Raw genomic sequence first — 19,536 nt, forward strand, 5'->3', positions numbered from 1 at the left:
GCCTCGGCCCCATGTAAAGGTTTCAGCAGCCATTTGTTCTGCTGTGCTGCTTCTTGGGATACCATCATTCCCAGGCCTGGGGACCTCAGTTAGGTCCCTTCAGCCCTGGATGTTTCTCAGGTGCAGGTCCTCATCCTTATGTCTGTATGCAATGATGTCCACCTTGCTGTGGAAACTTCCTGTCTCTTCGTGATGCTTACTAAAGCATCAAAATTCAAGATTTACAGTTTCTACATAGCCTATGCAGGGGAAGAGACATGTAAAATGTCTGAAACTGTTTAATTACTTAATTACCAAATGGTGATTTTGTTACAGCGTTCAATATGAAATAAGCAAAAATTCTGCACTTCTGAATAATGACAAACACTGACTGGGTACTCGGTTAGCAGCAGGGCTCTGCTTTTCAGTGCTCCACTCTGGCTTCTGCCTGCTGCAATCCCTCTGAAGTGAGGAAAATGGAAAAACATGACAATAGAAAGGACCACAAATGGCTTGTAAACAAAAGGAAATAATTATTCAGTTTAGAGCTCAGGAGTAGCATACAGACCTCATGTAATGTGCATTTTGAAAAAGGAGTGTTTGTAGGGTAAATAGATAAAAAAATAAACAAAGCATCACTGTACTTGTTCATTATAGAGCAGTGCTAGGAGCTTATATAGATGACTGTAGCATATAGACCACAGTAAACAGAAATTTTATTTACCCTGTGCTACTTAGTATGTGGAAGCATTATGAAAGCTTGCTATTGAGCTGTAATACTCTCTTTTTAAATATTATTTTGCTGTTAATATTGAGATGTTTTATGCAGTGTTTCTTTCTGCTTCCTCTTTCTAGTTGCTATTTCTTGCATAGTGGGTTGAGGGTGAGGAAAGAATAAAAGTTTTAATTATTTTTCTTGTTTGTTTAAAGGGTTATTTGTGGAAATTTTTCAAATGCGGGCCAGTTGTATTATGATTATGTTTGTTTTATTTATGTGAAATAAGTAAGCAAGACAGTGGATATTTTCAAAGCATTAAATGCAGTGATTGCTGAGAGGTTTGGAAGCATGACTTTATGAGGTAAAACTGCCACAGGTCTTCTGGAACATAAGTTTACAATCACCAGCTAGCCTTACACTCTAATGTCATTCATTTATAATTTGATCAATAATGCTTGTAGTGGTATTTAGTCACTAGCATAGTAGTTAGGAAACTGCATTTGCATTTATTTACACTGGTCCTATAAATTGCTGGTACTACAAGAAGTGCTGCTGATTTCATAAGTCATGCACCAGACTGAGGCTCCTCAGCAGGTCAGCAGGCATTACTGTGCCAGGAAAAGTGTCACGTAAGATACCTTTCTCCGTTTTAAATACTGACAAGTCTTTTATGCATGTGTTTAAGATGCAAGCTATAGGCAGGGCTGTCTTTTTATGTCCCAAATTTCTTCCACCTTATTTTGGCGTTAGGCCATGTTTCTGTGTGTGCTGAGCACCCAGTGGCTATGAAAATCTAATGGATGTCTGATTAGAAATTATATTGTCAGGAATTTGTGCCTCCATCTCATAGGAGTCAGACTGACTGCAAAACAATTTGTTGCCCGGGCAGTGTCATGTCATGAATTAGTTAAAAAGAGCAATGTGCTAGAAGCTCATTACAGGTTTTAAGGACACATTCTGTACAGTAAATGCACAGGTATTGGCATGCTAAATGAGCAAGGCTTTCATACTATTCGTGTGACATAAAGAAAAATGTTACGTAAAGTTGAAACTAATGTGCTTGTTGCTTGAATTGCTGTGGAAGTATGTGTGGGTTTGACAGAACATAGGCTGTATTGCTAATCTTATAACACGTTCTTTAGGGTGAGGAAGCAAAAAACATTCCTGGTGAATCTGTAACAGAGGAACAGTTTACCGACGAAGAAGGCAACGTCATCACAAGAAAAGTAATCATGAATTACATCACTGCTGAGTCTTTGCATTCAAGTAACCTCTTTTAACATAACATACTTTCTCCCTTTAGAATCTAGAGGGGAAAAAATCAATACTTTTCATGTATTACTTCCTACAGATCACCCGGAAGGTATTAAGACGCATTGTTATCCCCCATGAGAGGAGAGTTGGTGAAATGGTAATGGAACGGGGACTATGAGGAAATAACAGTAGATGGAGAGGGTTGTGTTGACTGCTAGAAAGTGCTGCTAAAGGGCTGGGAGTTTGCATTTAACAAGAAGCCTTGGCAAAGTGCGGTGTTTGCAGTTATTGACAAGTTGTGTGTTTGGGTAACGGGGCAGGAGGGTCTCTGTCAGTGCTGTGTGTGCGCAGGGGCTGTGTCAAGGTGGCCTGGCTGAATTTTTTCAGAAGCATTAAGGTCTGTTTCTGTATAACAGGCAGCAGGCATAAACCATTGTTTTGGGGCCGGTTTGTGCCATCAAGATGAGCCATGCCTCTGGGTTTGTTTAAGCCCTTGCAGAACTTGTGCCTGACACCTGTAGGGTTAGCGTGTTGCTTTTTTACCAGCCCAAAGGAATGAGCTGCAGTTTGGTCTCCACCGGCTTCTCGCTTACCTGCATAGTACCTGTGTGCTAGTGACTGAGGGTTTTCAGGATATCCAAGCAATGGCATCCTCTACAGGCAAGCACCAAGACAAGATTTCATCCCTGGTGAATAAAATCAAAATTCCTTCTCCAGGGCCAGACTATGCCCAGCCTTTACCACCCCTAACAATAAAGGAGAGTAGTGGGAAGGGCAGCCTGTTTGTCCCAGCCCTTCTTGTGGGGGTCTCTGAGTGTATGAGCAGGTACAGATAGGGTAGGCTGTGCCTCAGGCTGTCCTCTGTCCCAAGGAGGCGTCAGAGGAACGGGCAGCACCTCTGGAAACAAATGGCTTCAGGAGAGCTCATGCCGTGTTCCTCAGCACATGGCCCTGGGAAGTCCTTGCTCCCTTTAAGTTGTCATTGGTGTTAATGGAATTTTTTGTCTGAGTAAAGAGAGATTCGGAAACATAGAAAGGTAACAAGTACCCTTTATCTGCTGGTAACTAAAAAAAAATAATGAGGAAAGAAAATACGAGGGGGAAGGGATGATGACACAGAAATAAGAGAGTTGAAACAAACATATTCCCATCCCCCTTTTATAGGCCTCTATCAGGGAAAAAATAAATCCTGCCCAGCAAAGGGGAAACATTTTCAATTTGCTGCACCAGATTAGATTAGTCGGAAGCTACAAATAGTTACAAATACATCAATGCAGATCACCCAAGGGGTAAATTCTGCCGATAACCACACGTAAACAGATGCCTTTCTCTGATGTGAATGAGGCTTGTGATTACTGGAGTATTTATTTTTAGATAATTATTGAGCTGCTTTTAATGAGCAAAGATGAACTTTATTTTGGGGTTTGCTGGTTTAAAGACATTGAAACCTGCACTGCTTGTCACTGTCATTGGTCTTATGTGTTGCTACAGTGGTGGGTTTTGCTGGCTTTCCTCCTCATGCCTTTATTCCGTTACTAACTCACTTTAAAGCACAGACGTTGTGAAACATCATAAGAGCAGCCACAGCCTATGCTGTTGCAAATGTCCGCCGATCCCAGCTGTCCCAGGAGGCTAGTTGGGAAAGGTGATTTTCCTTGACAGTGGCGCTGAATCTTACTGCAGTTGATGGCAGGGGCTCTGCCAAGGGCTGCCAGCCAGTTGGACAGTCCAGCCCAGGGTCATACTGAAATTGTAGACCTGTGTTTGCTATTTGAAGATGATATTTCAGGCCTGTGCTTTTGCAGCTCAGCAGAGTGGATAAGTAGATTGTGTGTATCTTTGAAATGAAGTGTTGATGTGATTTAACTGCTTTTTGCTTGTACTGTTACAGCAAAATGCGGAGCCTGTTTCGGAAGCAGGTTTATAATTACGAGCACTCTCTGAAAACTATGTTAATGTTTATACTTTTCCTTTAAAGCAGGGAGAAGCTTATAAGGTTAAGACAAAGAAAGAAGTCAGACATGTGGAGAAGAAAAGTTACTCATGAAAGCTGAAAGCCAACCACTGAACGGTCAGTGTGATAATTTTCTTCTGCTGCTAAAGCCTTCTGCCAGCACAGCGCTGCACAGCATGGGGGCTAGCACCTGGGCTGCACAATGGCTTACCTCTCCTACCTTGACATTGCTTTTGAGCTGCAATGCTGAATAGATGGCCCTTGGCCTTGTAAGCAGAAAATTGCCTTGAGTTTATATATAGAAACTGGCTTTTTCTCCTTGGAACATAAAGCAGAGCAATACTGAGGCGTGTGTAAGTTTTCGGGGAGTTTTACAAAGTCTAGTGCTTGGAATGCACAGCACTCTCTACTCCTAAAAGTCAGCTTCAACACAAATAGTAAAGGAGCTGGACACAAGTAAATCTACTGGGAGAGAAAAGCTTCTTTCGCTGTTGGGCATTTGATCTCAGGGCAGTTATGCAAGTCAAAGTCCTTCTAAGAGCCAGTGAAGTGTCTCAGTATTTGCAAACAAATAATCCTTACCAACTGTTTGTTGTGAATTTTATTGATCCAGCCTTAATGATTGTTACAAAACAGCAGCTGACAGTATAAGGGTTTCCCAGACTAAACCCAAATGCACAGACTAAGACACCCTACCAGGGGCTCTGTAACAGCATGCCAGAGCACTGTGGAGCCAGAGGCTGCTTTGTCATGATCACGTAGCTATAGTCAACAGCAAATGTGCTTGTAAATAAAGGAGTAGCCAGTCTGTGTATATCATTGATGGTCAGTCAGTTCTGTCTTCAGGTGTGCATTTTTAGGACCTTCATGTCTTTTTTCTACTCAGAACTTTTCTTAACTTTGGTGGGTTTTAGGAATTGGGAAGAGGAAGAGTTTATGAAGTGCAAGTCTATGTGTTATCCTTTCCTTATACATCTGGAACAAGATTGACTGTAGGACTTAAGAATAGGATAAACAGGACGTGGAAAAGATATCAGATAGTGATATGGAGATAAAGGACAGAAGCAGGGACTCTCCTGTGTCATTTGTCCCTTCCAACTGCTGCAATGTAAAGACACCTGGTTGTACAGGCTTTCTGCATATGAGTAGTGCCATTTAAGAGCAGCAGCACACAGTGTGTGGGATCTAGCTGAGGGCATTATGGGATCAAGCCCTAAGGAGCGAGCTCTTTGAGGTGACTGGCATGCTTTCAGCATCTGGTAAGCACCTACTGCGTCCACCTAGCATGACCACTGAATTCCTGCTTTTATTGAGAGCCCTCCCATGTGGACTAATAGAATAATACTGTTTCATGCGACTTGCTGCTCTGAAAACGGAAGTGATTCTTTTGACACACCTTTCTCCTTCATAGAGCTCAACAAAAGAAAGCAAGCCAAAGGGAAAGCACTGCTTGTATGAAATTGTGACCCAAGTCAGCTCCAGTGCTTCTCTACTGCCAGTCTGCAGGGTGGGACCAGTGGAAATTTGTGAATCCAAAGGCACTGAAGGCAAGATGGGGCACTGAACCCCATAAGCATTGCAGATAAAGAGCCTGCTGGCATACAAACATCATGCAACACACATTGGGTGTAAGGGAGAAGCATTTAATTTTAACACCATATGGCATTAATAAGGCAGTCCTTGCCTAATATGTGAAACATATTCTGGCCTTCAGAAAGCTACAGTTGTGAGTTCCTCAGAAACACATTTGCTCTCATGACCACTGATGCATTTCTCCTCTGATTTCCAGTAGGCAACTTTTCTGTGCTAGAGCCCCTGAGGAACTTGGGTAGTCTTCCTTACATAATAAACCTTTGATCGGGGGAAACTTTGTCCTTTAAGATGAATCTCAGTGGTCCAAACTTTGATATGATAAGCATTACCAAATGTGTGTTAAGTAGTTGTGAGTCCAGTCAAGAGTCTATTGAAAACATTTTATTTGACTACAGAAGTGGATGTATTTGCATAGAAGAGATTGTCATAGAAAACCGATTTGTTTCATGATCACAAAAGAGAAAAAAAATCCTGTTTGGGAGGCAGAGGTGTTGCTTTTCTTTTGTATGTTTGAAAATAGCACAATATTGGCTAGATTTTGCTGTAAAACATCTTTGTCACCATTGCAAATAAATCCATTGTAAAATATAGGCTGAAAGAAAAAGACAAGCACTTTTGCATGCAGTTCTGCTGGACAGCACAGTGCGAGCTGGCGAGGTGAACAGGCAGCTTTTAGCAACAGGATAGATTTATGGCGGCCATAGATGTGGACAACGACAGATTGTTTTAGCATAGAAGGACAGTGTGAGCACTCCTGGGAAGCATGTGTGGACCTGTGACCTGATTAATAAACAGGCATGTCCATGCCAGCCTGAATCCTGCAGGCGCTGCGCAAGACACACATCCAGACAGTGCCCAGGTGCTGGGGAACCTGCAGGTCTTCCAGCTCTCTTTGCTGGTGTGTTTCTATTTCTGCTTCCTGCATCCTTGCTGCAAGACATCACTGTTGTACAACAGATGTGACTAACTTGCTTTCCTTACATGTATGCCTGCACGACGGATAGGCGAGAGAGCAGGAGCTGGACTCCCTGTCTCCTTGGTGCCACTCACAGAAGCCAGACAGGAGATGGATGGGGCTGCTCCTCTTCCTCGTTTTGTCCTTCGCCAAGCCTCCTAAAGGCTGGACTCCACATTCCTAGCTCTCCCAGTCATGTTTCCCGAGCAACTGGCAGAGGTGGACGTGCAAGGATTGCGGGTTTTCTCACCACTGCGGGGATGGTTGTGCACAATAAACAAAAATGTGCTGTGAAAGCAGCAGTGTTCTCATTCTGGAAAGCATGATATTTCTTCCACTACAGACAGAACCTAATCCTTGTCACCACTGGATCTGATGAGCTGATACGTTGTCTGGGGTGATAAAATGCAGAGTGTTGCAAACATATTTGTAAATCAGTTCACGAGCAACGTGGACATCTGCAGCTGCATTTTCTCTTCATGCCAGGAACTCCACTAATGTCCCTGCTTACCTAGAAATTGTGTGACTTATCCTATTGCAGAATTCCACAGTACCAATTAGAACTTTTCTGTTTAGTCAGGGAAAGGTGGGAAATGGATTCTAACAAGGTATTCTGAAATGATATGTGCCATCTTTTTTTTCCATAGGACTGTGTGCTTTTACTGCCAGTATTCTAGAGGGACACTCACGGAAGAGAAATCAACAGGAATTAAGCATTCACCTATAAAAGTGTGCGTGTGTTTGCTGCTTCCACACATTAACCGCATGGGTTTTATGAAAAAATAAAAAAATAAAAAAATTAAGTTAGCATGAGCCAATTTACAGAGCATGGAAATTCACGTTCATTCACAGAATCGGAGGGTGCGCAGTTACCGATGCAGTGTATATACAAGATGCCATGCTGTTAACAGCTTCTTTCAAGCAGTTTGATGTCATCTCAAAAGAAATAAATTCCTGTGGCCCGAGGGGATGTATGAAGACGAAATGGTTAAACCATGGAAAGACACTAAAATTACTAAAATCCAGAACAGCTCGCCTTATTTTTCTTGGACCCAAACTGTCAGGGTATAAAACACTATTTGTTTCTTTTTTAAACATCAATAGTTTTGCTGTAAATAAATGACACTGTATAAATTCTAACAAAATAGAATAAATGTTGATAAGGCACTGCCTTTTCGATCACAAACAGAATATTGCAAATGCATTGAGCAAGCTAGGTGTCTCAAATGGCTGCACCTACAGGGATATTCTGGGTGTATCTTCACAGATTCTTGTATATTAGCAATTATAATGTTTGTATATGCAAAAACGCTAGCTTGATTTTAAAAAAATCTTTAAAATCTGCTGCAAATTTAAATGATTCCCAAAATGAGGAATTCTGTAGTTCTGTGAAAATTTTTCTTCAGAGTACTAATATTTTGATGCATGTGTTTCACCTTATTTTGATTAAATCTTTTCCAGTTTTGCAAACACTATATTGCAACATGAAAAATAAGATTTTATCTGTAAACACAAAGCCCTTCATCTAATATTTGTTGCTGTTGCCAATTTTTCAATGAAATGACCTAAACCCCATAACATATACAGTAGTTGCATTATGGGGAGGGGGGTGCTATCTGTTCTCGCTTTATAACGGGGGTAATGCTTGCAGCTTTAGAAGTGGGTTGGTGCTCTAAGGAGCAAAAGTTTGGGATATTTTTAAATGAACTGAAGAGAAATTATTAGCTAATAGACTGGCAGCACGCTGTAAAATTATTACTGTATTGTGTACTGGCTATAAGATGTAGAATCTTTCAGTAAGCCAATCATCTGTAATCATCCTAGCAGTGTAATATTAGGTTGTTAAGGCTGCTGTGTTTTAAAGGGCATTTTTATTTGGGTTTTGGTGAAATACTTTAATTTGTTGATTATATTCATATGGAAACAGCATTCATTGATAATAGCTCTAATTACATATGTATGAAAACAACAAACACTGGATGATCTAGTTGATTATTTAAGCATAAAATAAATTGTGTTAAAACTCTTGGATAATGTGTTTTTGGCAGTGTTCTTGCACCCTAAGGCTGTGTGGCTTCACAAGGCCAGCTGTTAACCACCCCTGTTTTTTTACTGCTTTTCCTCTTGGTTTCTTTTGTCTGACCCACTTCCTTGTCTTACCAGTGTGACCAGCCATCACTTGGCAGGCTGTCCCCAGGTGGGGGAACAGGGGGAAAGCACAGCAGTCAGCACATCCTCAGCAAAGCTAAGGAAAACCCTCCTCTTGAGATGCAAAAGATGCCACAGGTGTGGGGTAGGGACCTGTGCAACAGGGGTACGTGCAGCCTTCTTCTCTAACATGTGATAACTCTGGACCTCCTCTAATTTCTTTTGCCCCATCAAACCCAGGGAAAACACTACTGAAAGCCATTTTCTCCCCAGTGTGTATCAGTCAGACCAGTAACCAACCCACTGCAGATGACATAAATAAACCGTATATCTCCTGTAGATGGCATGCACTTCTTGCATATCATAGGCGATGGACCACGATATAATAAATATGCCTGAAACTGAGTGTTTTAGGCAGCACTGCTGTGGGTTGCAGGCTTCTGCTTGAGTGCAGTAAAGACATTTTATTACTCAGGGTTCAGTTCTATGTGGCTTTCAAGACAACATGGCGATGATGTATTTTACCCCAGCTTGGCACCTGAGGAAACACCACTGCTACAGATCCAGCTCAGTCTGCTGCTTTATCTGCTGACCCACACAGGAAGCGGTCCTCACCTGAGATTGGTTTTCAAAGCTCTGGACTGTATTGAAAAGCACTTGGCTTCAGGAGAGTTTGTCAGCATTTCTGAGTTCTTAGGGCTGCCAGCTTTTGAAGCACTGACAGCACATGAAGTGATTTTCATCATTTTAGCAGCCAGTGTTGCAATTTACATTTTACCTAGGTCAGGATACAGCTGGTACAATACTGATGGTCAGGTCCTTGTGGAGGGCAAACGCCACTTACGCCACTGGAAAACAAACACATCTTATTGCAGGTCACAGTCCAACAGCAATGATCATACTCCTGGAAACCTCGCTGACAGGATGCCTCTCTCCCACTTGCAAGTATGCAGATCAGCTGAATGAAAAAGAATGTTTCCAGTAAATGGTGTGCAGATGTATGTATTTAATGTTATATCATGATTTTACAGTTGGAAGCAAAGGCTGTGGTGATTACCAGCAGGAAGGCAGGAGGAGCACTGTAGAAGAGCTTCACTTAATCTCTGTAACAGCATCCAAGGGTGGCATTCCATTTGACTTACTTTCTCCTCTGCCTGATGCTTGTGAGGAAGAAAGCTGTGACTGTAAGTTGAAAGGTAGTTCTGGCTGGCAGAAGCTCTCTTTATGCAGGAAGAAAAGTGGGGTTTCCTGTGCACATAGCAGAGCTGTGCAGGGGAACCTAGACAGGTCTCCTGCTACTGGTAGTGGTTTATGTGGCACCTTCAAGCCCAGAGAGTTGGTCTTGACCATGACAGCACACACGAGTAGCTACTGGCTCACCTTGAGGCTTCCAAGGAAGCTTTTGAAGCAAGGCCCAGACATGGGTAATGCTCAGTGCCTGAGCAGGCTGTGGCAACAGCAGACGCACCTCTCAGGCCATCGAGGCAGGGTGGTCCCCACTGCTGGCAGGACCCAGTCCTCCAACTCAGTCAGTCATGTCACAGCTTGCTGCCTTCTGTGAAGCTTTGATACAGCAGAGATGACAAAGTTTGTAACAGGAACTCTGTAGCTTGATTTGCAGAGTTTAAAATTTCACATTAAATGTTGCAGAAACAGGATTTTCTGGATGTTGCTTTGTTTTGCACTGAAGTTATTGATTCCAACAGTAGCTCAAGCTATTTGGGAAACAAGGCTGAAGCATTAATGTTCACTTCAAAGGAAAACAAAAATCTTGCCAGTACCAGCAAACAGTGCAGACAGCCCTGGAGTGAGTGAGGGCTCTACCTCTAAATTGTGCTTTTGCCTTTTTTTTCGTATTTTCTCCAGTGAGAACATTGCCCTTAAAGGCAAAACTGTAAGTCATGGGACTTTATTGCATATATCAAAATAAACTCAATGGCTAAATACAGTGTTCTTTTCATGCTTTGATATGTGGTTTAGCACTCCCTAATAATAATGCTGGAGAGTATCCTACCATACATTTTCCATTTGTGAAAGAGTATCAATTACATTTTATTTGTGGCCGGTAATAGTTTTAATGTCAGAAATTCTAAGAGCTCTCATAGTGCAGATCTGACATTAGTGGGATAAATGGCAGTCACTTGCAGGATTGCAGCACCCTGGTAATTAATGCTAATTTCCTGGGGGTTGTTTAACACAGGCTTTATCCATAGCACACACTGTGCAGGAAATCAGGACATGTTCTACCAGGGGCTTCTGTAGCCTGGCATATGGGGCATGTGCCCCCAAAAACCCTTTCCATGCCCCCTATGGAAGGAGTTTGCAACTGGGATTTCTTTTGGCTGATCAAGTCAATAAAATCTGATGAAATTCACTGAAGTCCGTCGGTGGCAATTTTTATCATGTAACATGTACAATAACAGCAAACTTGGCCTGGAGGAAAGCAGGTGCTGCTGCCCTGGCCTGAGCTGCAGAAGGGCTCTGCAGGAGCAGTGATTCTGGCTTCAGGGCAGCTCCTCTGTCCACCAGCCCTCTCCTTAGGAAGGGGGTACAAGTCAGAGGGCTGTGGGTTGCCTGGCTGAGGTGGGTACAGGGATGCTGGGCAGGGTATCGGCAAGGGGCTTGGGTTTTTTCCTAGTTACACGCAGGAAATGGAAAGGCTACCACTGACCCATTGCATCTGTGGCCCTGGGGTGTGCTGGGATTGCCAGGGCAACAGGAGGGGGTGGCTGCGAACAGGACCTCTGTTTTCAGGGCGGATCCCATGAAATTGGAGCTGGAGGAGGAACAGCTCCCAGTTCTGCTCCCTTCTAACCCCAGAGTGAGCAAGGGATGGAAAATATGGTGGTAGTAAAGAGAAAAACATTCTTGCATCATTGAAAGCACAGCAGTTTTCCCATGGAGAGATGGACCCGAGGGTAGGGAGAGGGAAGAAGGGAAAGTTAGATCCATGCTGCTATAAAGTGCTTGACATGAAAAACAGTCTGTCACTGGGAGAGAAAAAGGTTAGTGAAGGACAGAAAAATGAGCTACTCAAGGAAAAACTATGTATATGCCACATTTTTCATAACTGCTGATGCTAAAAGTAGTATGCTAATTGTGTATGGCTTTATTTATTTGACCATAAGTCCTGGAGGAAGGCAAAGATTTATAATAAAAATTTTACTGGTACTTTTCCCATCAAGCTAATGTTCAATTATTGAGAACCATTTGCGCCATAAAATAAGCAATGCACAGTGATCCCCCGTTCACCAACTCCCTTGGAAGGCTTCCAGAGGCTGGATATCATTATGGCAAGGCCAGACCAGCAGGACCAACCTAGTACAGACTCTGAAAAAAATTCCCTGGGAGAACAAGGATACAAACTAAAGCCCCAGAGCTGAAGCTGTGTTAGGTGCTGGGTATCTACCATGCAGCACCTTTTCATAGTCAGATACTCCACTCTGCACATAAGCTTCTTTTCAATACAGTTTTCTGATTAAAGAACTGTTGGTCAGAAAAGCAAATCACATGGCATTATTTTCATCTGAATTGCTTGTTAGAAAACATGCTATCCTGCAGCAACTGACACTTTCATCCACAATAGTAGCAAATTGAAGTTTTTTTCTGCTCATACAAGTATCTTTCAAATCATGGTTTCTCCTTCAACAACCCTTCCACAACAGTAAAATCTCCACATGCACTCCATTTTCCCTTTGAATATTCCCTTGCATTCAGGTCATGATTTTTTATTTTTTAACACTGCCTCAGTTTCTTTTCCTGTAATGTTTTTCATTAATTGCATTTAAATGCGACTTTGTCTTTCTTTTATTCACACCCCACCCCCCACCCCCCCCCCCCCAGCTGCGTACTCTGACAGCCATACAGAATTTTTCCTGGAGTTAATTAGCTTCAGTTTGTCTTTTTCTCTTCAGACCATAACTACTGAATATTTTAATAAAATTGTATTGTTATAGAAGGTCTTCCAGCTGATTAATGGACCTCTGGAATTACATTAAAGATTACATTAAATCTCTGAATGCACCTCTTCTAACCCCTTGTGCCTAGCAGTGCATTTTACACAAGTATTTCTACTGTTGATTCGAGTTTATGAAACACTGTCTCTAATTGCTCATTACATCCTGTAATGATAGTTTCTGTGAATAAAACCCTGCCTTTTTATTGCTGCATCTTGATATGAGTATCTGCTGCTCTGCTATTATTATAGTGCTGGTGACATTTTGGGATTCTTTATTTGGACCAACACCTCCCCTTGCTCCCTTATAGTTTTGCATTTATTTTTTGTATAATAAAAGAATATTGGTACAAGGAGGATGGTGACCTTGTCCTGCATGTGCTGCAGTGGAGGACAGGGCTCCAGCAGTGGCGCCCTGAAGCTGCCATGTGGGGCAGCCTCTACTGCACACCCTAAGCCTTTAGAAGGGGATTTTGCTAATTGTACTCATACCACAGTTACACTTCTTAATTGGTTTGGTTAACGTCTTACAGATGTGCAAAGAAGGTGATTATTTTGGGGGTGCTAATTAGGATAAAATTTTCTCTCCTCTTTATTAATTTGGAGTAGTTGGCTGTAATTGTAATTAAGTATATGCGCACTGTTTTTAAAATGACTGAAATGCTGTTATGACAAGAAGGATGCTGTCTCAGATCTAAACATCAAGGGCCCTTGATTTTTCCTCCCACTCCTCCACTGACTCAGTGTTTGTCACTGGCAAGTACCTCAGCTCTCTACCTCCCTTTCTTGCCTTCCAGGGCTATTGTGTGAATTAATTAGATAATGTTTCAGCCTGGCTTTGAACTGGAGAGCGCTACAGAAGTGCCAAGTTAAAATTCATTGTTATGAAAGCTGGTATGCTGGCTGGGAGTGGGATCTTTGATGCAAACCCATCAGAGAGGGGCAGTGAAGCTGCCAGGGGAAAGCTCACCTCTCACCTTAAGATCCCTCCTCTCCGTCCCCACCATCTGCAGCACCTTCTGCCTGCTCTGGAAACGTTCTGCTGAAGGCAGCTCCAGCAGCTGACTGGTGTGCTCCTGGGGCTGCAGGCCTCTGCTGAGCCGACCTGTCCGGGTTGCTGGATTGAGGATGTTGCCTGCAACTCACAGTCCATTTTCAGGCTAGTCCAAAGGAGCAGTGGCCATGTCCTCTGGAAAATTATAGTGCTCTCAGCAAAGCACTTAAGATTAACATTGATAGGTCTGAAAAGTGGCTTAGGGTTAAGCATGCCGTGCAGCTTGCTGGGTAAGATTAGCCTGGAGCAGATGCATGTTTTGCTGATGCAGGTTTTCAAAATATTTAGGCCTTGGCTCAACAAGACACTCAAACGTGAGCAGTTCCACTAAAGGCAATGGAAATAACAGTCTGATCAAAGCCAGGCAGCTGGATGAAGAAAGAACATTAAGTTACAAACCTGTTTGTTCAGAAATGAGTTTGCTTTGAAGAGCACGTGTGCATGCAGACAGGGGCAACAGAGCAAACCAGCTTGCCTGCCATCACCAGCGCTGTGGAGTGTGTACATAGAATAATGCTTCCTCGTGACCCGGCTGTGTTCAGACAGCTTTCCAAATACCAGCAGACCTATTTAAAATCAATGCTATTGAATTGTAATGACCTGTCCAAAACAGTGCTCATTATTCGTCAAATACTCTTTTAATCTTTCTGGCTTTTTATTGCAAAGCCCACAGTGGCAGAGAGGCTCAGCCCAGGCACTGTTGTGGGGCAGAGCAGTCGGTGACTGCCCTGGACAGTAGGACTTGTCTTACAGGACCTCATGGACATCGTCTACCTGGTCTGTGGAGACCTGTGCATCTATGGCAGCATCTCTTGTTGCCAATGCTCTTCTGTTTTGGGAGGAATCCCAGCCTGATGAAGCATAGGGATGGGAAATCCAGCTGGGCAGTGGAGACGGGGGGGAGTTACAGATGCCGAGGGTGTGCTGAGGGCAGTGCTGAGGGTGGCTGATGCTGATGCGTTATTACATTTTGATGGTTTCAGCAGGATCAGTGAGGAGGTAACAGGATGCAAGAGTACAGCTCAGTTTCCACAAGCCCAGAAAGGTGGTGCAGGGCCTTTTCTAGCCCTAAAAGCTCAGAGATGATACACCCTGACAGAGCTGACACAGAGCTGAATGGGGACCCCCATTTCCACTCCCCATCCCTCAGTTCGAGCTCTGTTTGCGTGCATAACATGCTGGGGTCAGACACATGGACAGACATCACAGAGTAGTACCCATCGCTGAAAACTAGGAACGAACAGCCCTTTTACTGCTTCTTTTGTGATTAAGAGACCAAAAGTAAAATGACCTGCACTTATATTCCCAGGCAGGCAAAAAGAATAATTACTTTACAGAGATTGAATTCCTTCATATATTATAGCCATTAAAAAGAGTAAAATTTGGAATTTACTGTGGCAGGGAATAAAAAGGTAGTGCAACTAGAGATAATGAAATCCTTACTTGCCATTAACAGAAAAATTACTGTTGTTAGAAGACCCTTCATAAATAATTGAGAAACCAATTATACAGTCTTGGTGACTAATTTATCCAGGAGCAATACGGACCGCATTATGCTTTATAATGAACAGTGCATACGCTCTATCTCACTGTAGCTCGTGCCTTTATTCAGCTGCTTCACAAAGTAATAATGATTTAAAAAAGGAACTAATGCACATACTAATCCAAAAATACATTCTCTGGAATGAGAGATGGACGTTAATGTATCTTAATTTAAAGCGGTTTTGCAGACGGAGGGAGGCCTGAATCGACACACCATTTTGTCACGCACGCTCTGAGGGGGAGTGGGGCTGGGGGCCGGGGATGGGACCACCGCCAGGCTCGCCCCGCCTCGGCGTGTTGGGGTGACCCTGGCCCCATCTGCCTGCAGTGCCCGAAAACGGGAGGCTACCGGCTCCTCCGAGAGCGAAGGGGTCTCTGGAGCAGAAAGGTACGGCTCCCAGGCATGAGGCTGCCCGGCGGCCTCTCCCGCACTGGGCAGCGCCGCCTGCTTCAACGCTTTAATTGTATAGGTATATTATTTTAAAAATAAGCGGTTTTCGGTTGTTTGAGCAGTGAGTAAATGAGCACAGTGCTGCCGCGTGGGCCCAAGGTTTTCCCACACGGGTCAAAGGTTTGGGCGAGGTGAGGGTTTTCCGATACGCTGACGTAAAACAATCGCGGTTTGAGTACAGGCTGTTTGCCACCAGTAGCTTAACACTTCGGGGAAGCCTGCCGCGCCGAAGCGGTGCCGTCGGGGCCAGCCGAGCCGCCGCTGCACCCGCAGAAAGCCGTTTTAGCGCGCTGCTATGGAAAGCGCCGCGCGCCCCGCTTGGCGGTGGTGTTGACGCGGGCCGGCAGGCGGCGCTGTGGGCAGGCGGCGGGGGCTGGCGGCCCCTCTTGGCGCGCGGGGAGGCCGCGGCGCCGGCGCGCGGCGGGCACCGCCCCCTGCTCGCCTGGCGGCGCGGCGGCGGCGGCGGGCGGGAGCGGCGGCGATGGCGGACAGCGCCAGCGAGAGCGATACGGACGGCGCCGGCGGCAGCGGCGGCGGCCCGGCGGGGCCGCTGACGGCGGGCGTGCCGGCGGCGGGGCCTGGCTCGGGGGTGGCGGGCAGCGGCTCGGGGGGCAAGGCGGGCGGGATCGTGATCTCGCCGTTCCGGCTGGAAGAGCTGACGAACCGCCTGGCCTCGCTGCAGCAGGAGAACAAGGTGCTGAAGATCGAGCTGGAGACCTACAAGCTCAAGTGCAAGGCGCTGCAGGAGGAGAACCGCGACCTGCGCAAGGCCAGCGTCACCATCGTGAGTGCGGGCGGCGCCGCGCCGGGCCCAGCGGCGGGCCGGAGGGCGGGCGGGCGTGTGGGGGTGTCCCGTGGCGGGGGTGTCCGCGGAGGGCGGGCCCGGCTGCCGCCGGCCTCCCCTCAGCCCTGGCCCCGCCGCGGCCTTCCCACCCTGTCGCTCTTGCCTTCCCCGCACCCAGGTTCCCCCGCGGCGGTGGTTGAGGCGAGTTTACCTCAGGAGAGCCCGGCTGTCACCGCGGCCCGTCCGGGGGCTGGGGGCAGGTGGGGTCACCCCGCGCCCTTCGCGCCGGTCCGGGGGCCTCCGCGCGGTCCGGGGTCCCTGCGGGACTGGGAGGGAAACCGGAGAGGCACCGAGGTGGTTCCCTCACTGCCCCAGAGCTTCGTGGCCGGCCCGGCTTTCCGCCGGGAGGTGGCCCCGCCGCCCTTGCCCCTGCGCCCGGCCGTCCGAACGGCGAGGGCTCAGGAAGGGGCGGCACTGTGAGGTTTTGAGGTGAGGAGCAGTAGGGTCGTGCAGGGGAAGGGCGATGCTGGATGTTCCCTGAAGTTTCTCAAAGTAGAGATGTTATTTGAGTATAAGTAATCTTCGGAGATTACGGATTATTTTGTCAGCCGTCAACTCTTCCGCCACTGTACGGAAGCGGCAAGTTGCAGGTTAGAGGCTTAGTCATGTCCAAGGAGTGTTTGATTTATTTGCAATGTTTTGTTAGTAGTGGTATTTCAAGAGGTTATTTAAAAACTCATTTGAAATAAACTCCTTAATGCAATGCGAGCAACACACACCACTCTGTCCCAGGAAGGGCTCAGCTACTGCTTTATGAGCACTGGGAGGTTAACTTGATATTTAACATCATTTGATGTGATGCCGTTAGGCATCAATCCTCAGTAAAGTACATATGAACATGCAACGAATACGACTTTTTTTCTTCTCCGTCAGTTGGGAGTTAGGAGTTTAGACAAAGGGGTTTTTTGCTAATTTGGTGGGTAGAGTTATCATTCAGATAGTGTAACGGTCACAGCTAGTGTGCAGACGAAGTAGGTAACATGTTAAAGTACAATTAAAGGTAATGCTGATACTTCCATACACTGGCCTCCACAGCCTTGACAGTGCAGATAGAGATGCCTCAAGAGGTTGATCCCACCTGCTTCTGCTTGTTCTCTTTTTACCTGAATTTTCACAGGGCTTACTTTATTACAAGCATAATGGCTATTTAATTGATAATCAATTTTTCATTGTCAATTTATCTAGCAAAGGAATAGAACTTGTCTAGGCAAACCTCTCATCTGTTCCCAGTAGTAAGCATTTGGTGTCTAGCAGGATGTGGGCCGGAAGAGTGCATGAAATACAATACAGAAGTAATTTATTCAAGGATGACAAATATAGTGCTAGTCGAGGAAACATGTGCTTTGTTAATACTTTACAAGAAGAGAATGTGTCTTGATTAGGTGGCAGCGGAGTGCCTTCTAATGCTGAAAAAGGGCTAAGACATCTTGTCAGTCAGACATTTTCTCTGCCTGTTAGAAAGACACAGCATCTTTCTGAACCCCTGGTAGGTGTATTGTTTGTAAACAACTTGAAAAAAATGTTTGCATTAAAGTTCTTTGAGTGGTGTCTCTACGGACTGATTATCTTATATTTTAATTTACAAAAAAGGAAATGTTTTCTTAAATCTAAACCTCAGTCTGTATGTTTTTGACATCTTGGATAAAGAAAGAAAAGGTGGACTTTTATAGCAACCTGTAGGCTGTCTGGAAGACCAGCATATTTAGTAGACATTTTGTCTTTGGTATGCTAAACTGTGTGCACAACTGAGTAAACCACTGCTAATTCAGCAAGCGATGAAATAATAAATGCAAAACATAACTTTTTTTCAGGCCACTGAGACTTTATGCTGTGGTTTATGTAGTCTGTAATATAAGTACATTTGCAGTCAAAATACTTTGTTGTGTGGCTTACCTAATATACAAGTGACTGAAGATGAACTTTATTGGAAAGTTGAAATGTGTGTCTTTCGCATGTAAATATAATTAAATAGAAAGCTTTCTGATTTTCTCCATTATTATTCTAAACCTTTATCAGTTTATTCCTTCACCAGTCAGCTCAAGTTCCTTACCGTGTGGCTGTGCTGGCAGATGGGTGCTGTGTACAGTTTCCTGTTGTAGACATTGTAGTGTCACAAATCAGCTTTGATTTTTATCAGCTGTTGAGGATGAGCTGCGAAATGCAAATGAAACCGACAGGTAGCCAGAACAGAAGGTGAAATGACTAAACCTGTGTGTTGTAGGTAAAGGTGACTCCTCCAACCAGACAGCTCTTTATCTGTGACTCTTTTGTTGTCCCATACTTTGAGCTTCCTTGTGTGGGTGCTGCAGAGACTCTTGGCTTTCTCTAGCTCCCACCTTTTTCTTGAATGGTTTTGAGTATTTTCCTTTTAAGGTTTACCAGGTAGAAAATGGTCTTTTTCCTCCTTCCTCTTTTGTCTGTGCTGGTGTGTTAATATGACATCATCATCTTTTTTGTGTGTGTTTGTGCATAGTAGTATTGGCGTCAGCATGGATCTGTACAGTTTGGGAATTATTTAAATAGCTCACTGCATAGGATCCTATTCTATTTTGTAGTTAACTGTTGTGTCATAGGGTTGAAAATAAGCATTAATGAAGTATAGGAGACGTACATTAAGTAGTCGCACGTGGAAAAACTGAGAAAAGGTGTTGACTTGGCAGGCTTCTACACTTGCTAACTTCATATGCACATTCATCTAAGCCATGAAAAAACAGGTGCTGCTTTAATACAAAATTACTGAAATGAGCATGGGCTAAGTGTCCAAAAAGATGTGCAAACTCTACTCCTTCTAGCCTGAAAAGCAAATAAAATTATGCTGCTTCTCATGTACAAGGCTGTGAAATTAAGTAAATGTATGTGATCATTTTATCTCATCTGCTACTACTGGTGACAAGGTGTGAGGGAGGGAGCAAAGACGGGAGAAATTAAGGTACATTTCAAGTGTTACCTAGAGGTGTAAGAGCATCGCATTATAAGACACAAAGTTTCAGATCAAGTATTAAAAAGAAGCAACTAAGATCACTTGACCCATTTGCAAGGTTTTCATTTATATGTATTTAGCAATCTTTAATTATATGATCTCATGTTAT

General features: G+C 44.4%; 2 protein-coding genes across 10 annotated transcripts in view; both read left to right on the forward strand.

Annotated features, from left to right (window-relative positions):
* The window catches only part of ANK3 (ankyrin 3), a 379,207-nt gene extending 370,720 nt beyond the window's left edge, over nucleotides 1–8,487 (forward strand). For 5 of the 9 annotated variants that reach the window (XM_061449032.1, XM_061449040.1, XM_061449051.1 and 2 more), the window contains 4 exons: nucleotides 1,840–1,923; nucleotides 2,049–2,108; nucleotides 3,930–4,022; nucleotides 7,101–8,487. In XM_061449032.1, coding sequence (XP_061305016.1) covers nucleotides 1,840–1,923; nucleotides 2,049–2,108; nucleotides 3,930–3,998 — 213 coding nt within the window. In that variant the 3' untranslated portion in view covers nucleotides 3,999–4,022; nucleotides 7,101–8,487. The remainder of the gene's footprint in view (nucleotides 1–1,839; nucleotides 1,924–2,048; nucleotides 2,109–3,929; nucleotides 4,023–7,100) is intronic. The other 4 variants (XM_061449062.1, XM_061449105.1, XM_061449087.1 and 1 more) reach the window with 3 other exon arrangements.
* A 7,597-nt stretch (nucleotides 8,488–16,084) lies between these two features.
* Nucleotides 16,085–19,536, forward strand: part of CCDC6 (coiled-coil domain containing 6) — a 47,793-nt gene continuing 44,341 nt past the window's right edge. Inside the window, exon 1 of the mRNA XM_061449021.1 lies at nucleotides 16,085–16,387. Coding sequence (XP_061305005.1) covers nucleotides 16,085–16,387 — 303 coding nt within the window. The remainder of the gene's footprint in view (nucleotides 16,388–19,536) is intronic.

Source organism: Pezoporus flaviventris, unplaced genomic scaffold (assembly GCF_033815535.1).
Source record: "Pezoporus flaviventris isolate CSIRO_AGI_PZ_B2104156 unplaced genomic scaffold, CSIRO_AGI_Pfla_v1 ptg000001l, whole genome shotgun sequence".
In the NCBI taxonomy this organism is placed as follows: Eukaryota; Metazoa; Chordata; class Aves; order Psittaciformes; family Psittacidae; genus Pezoporus; species Pezoporus flaviventris.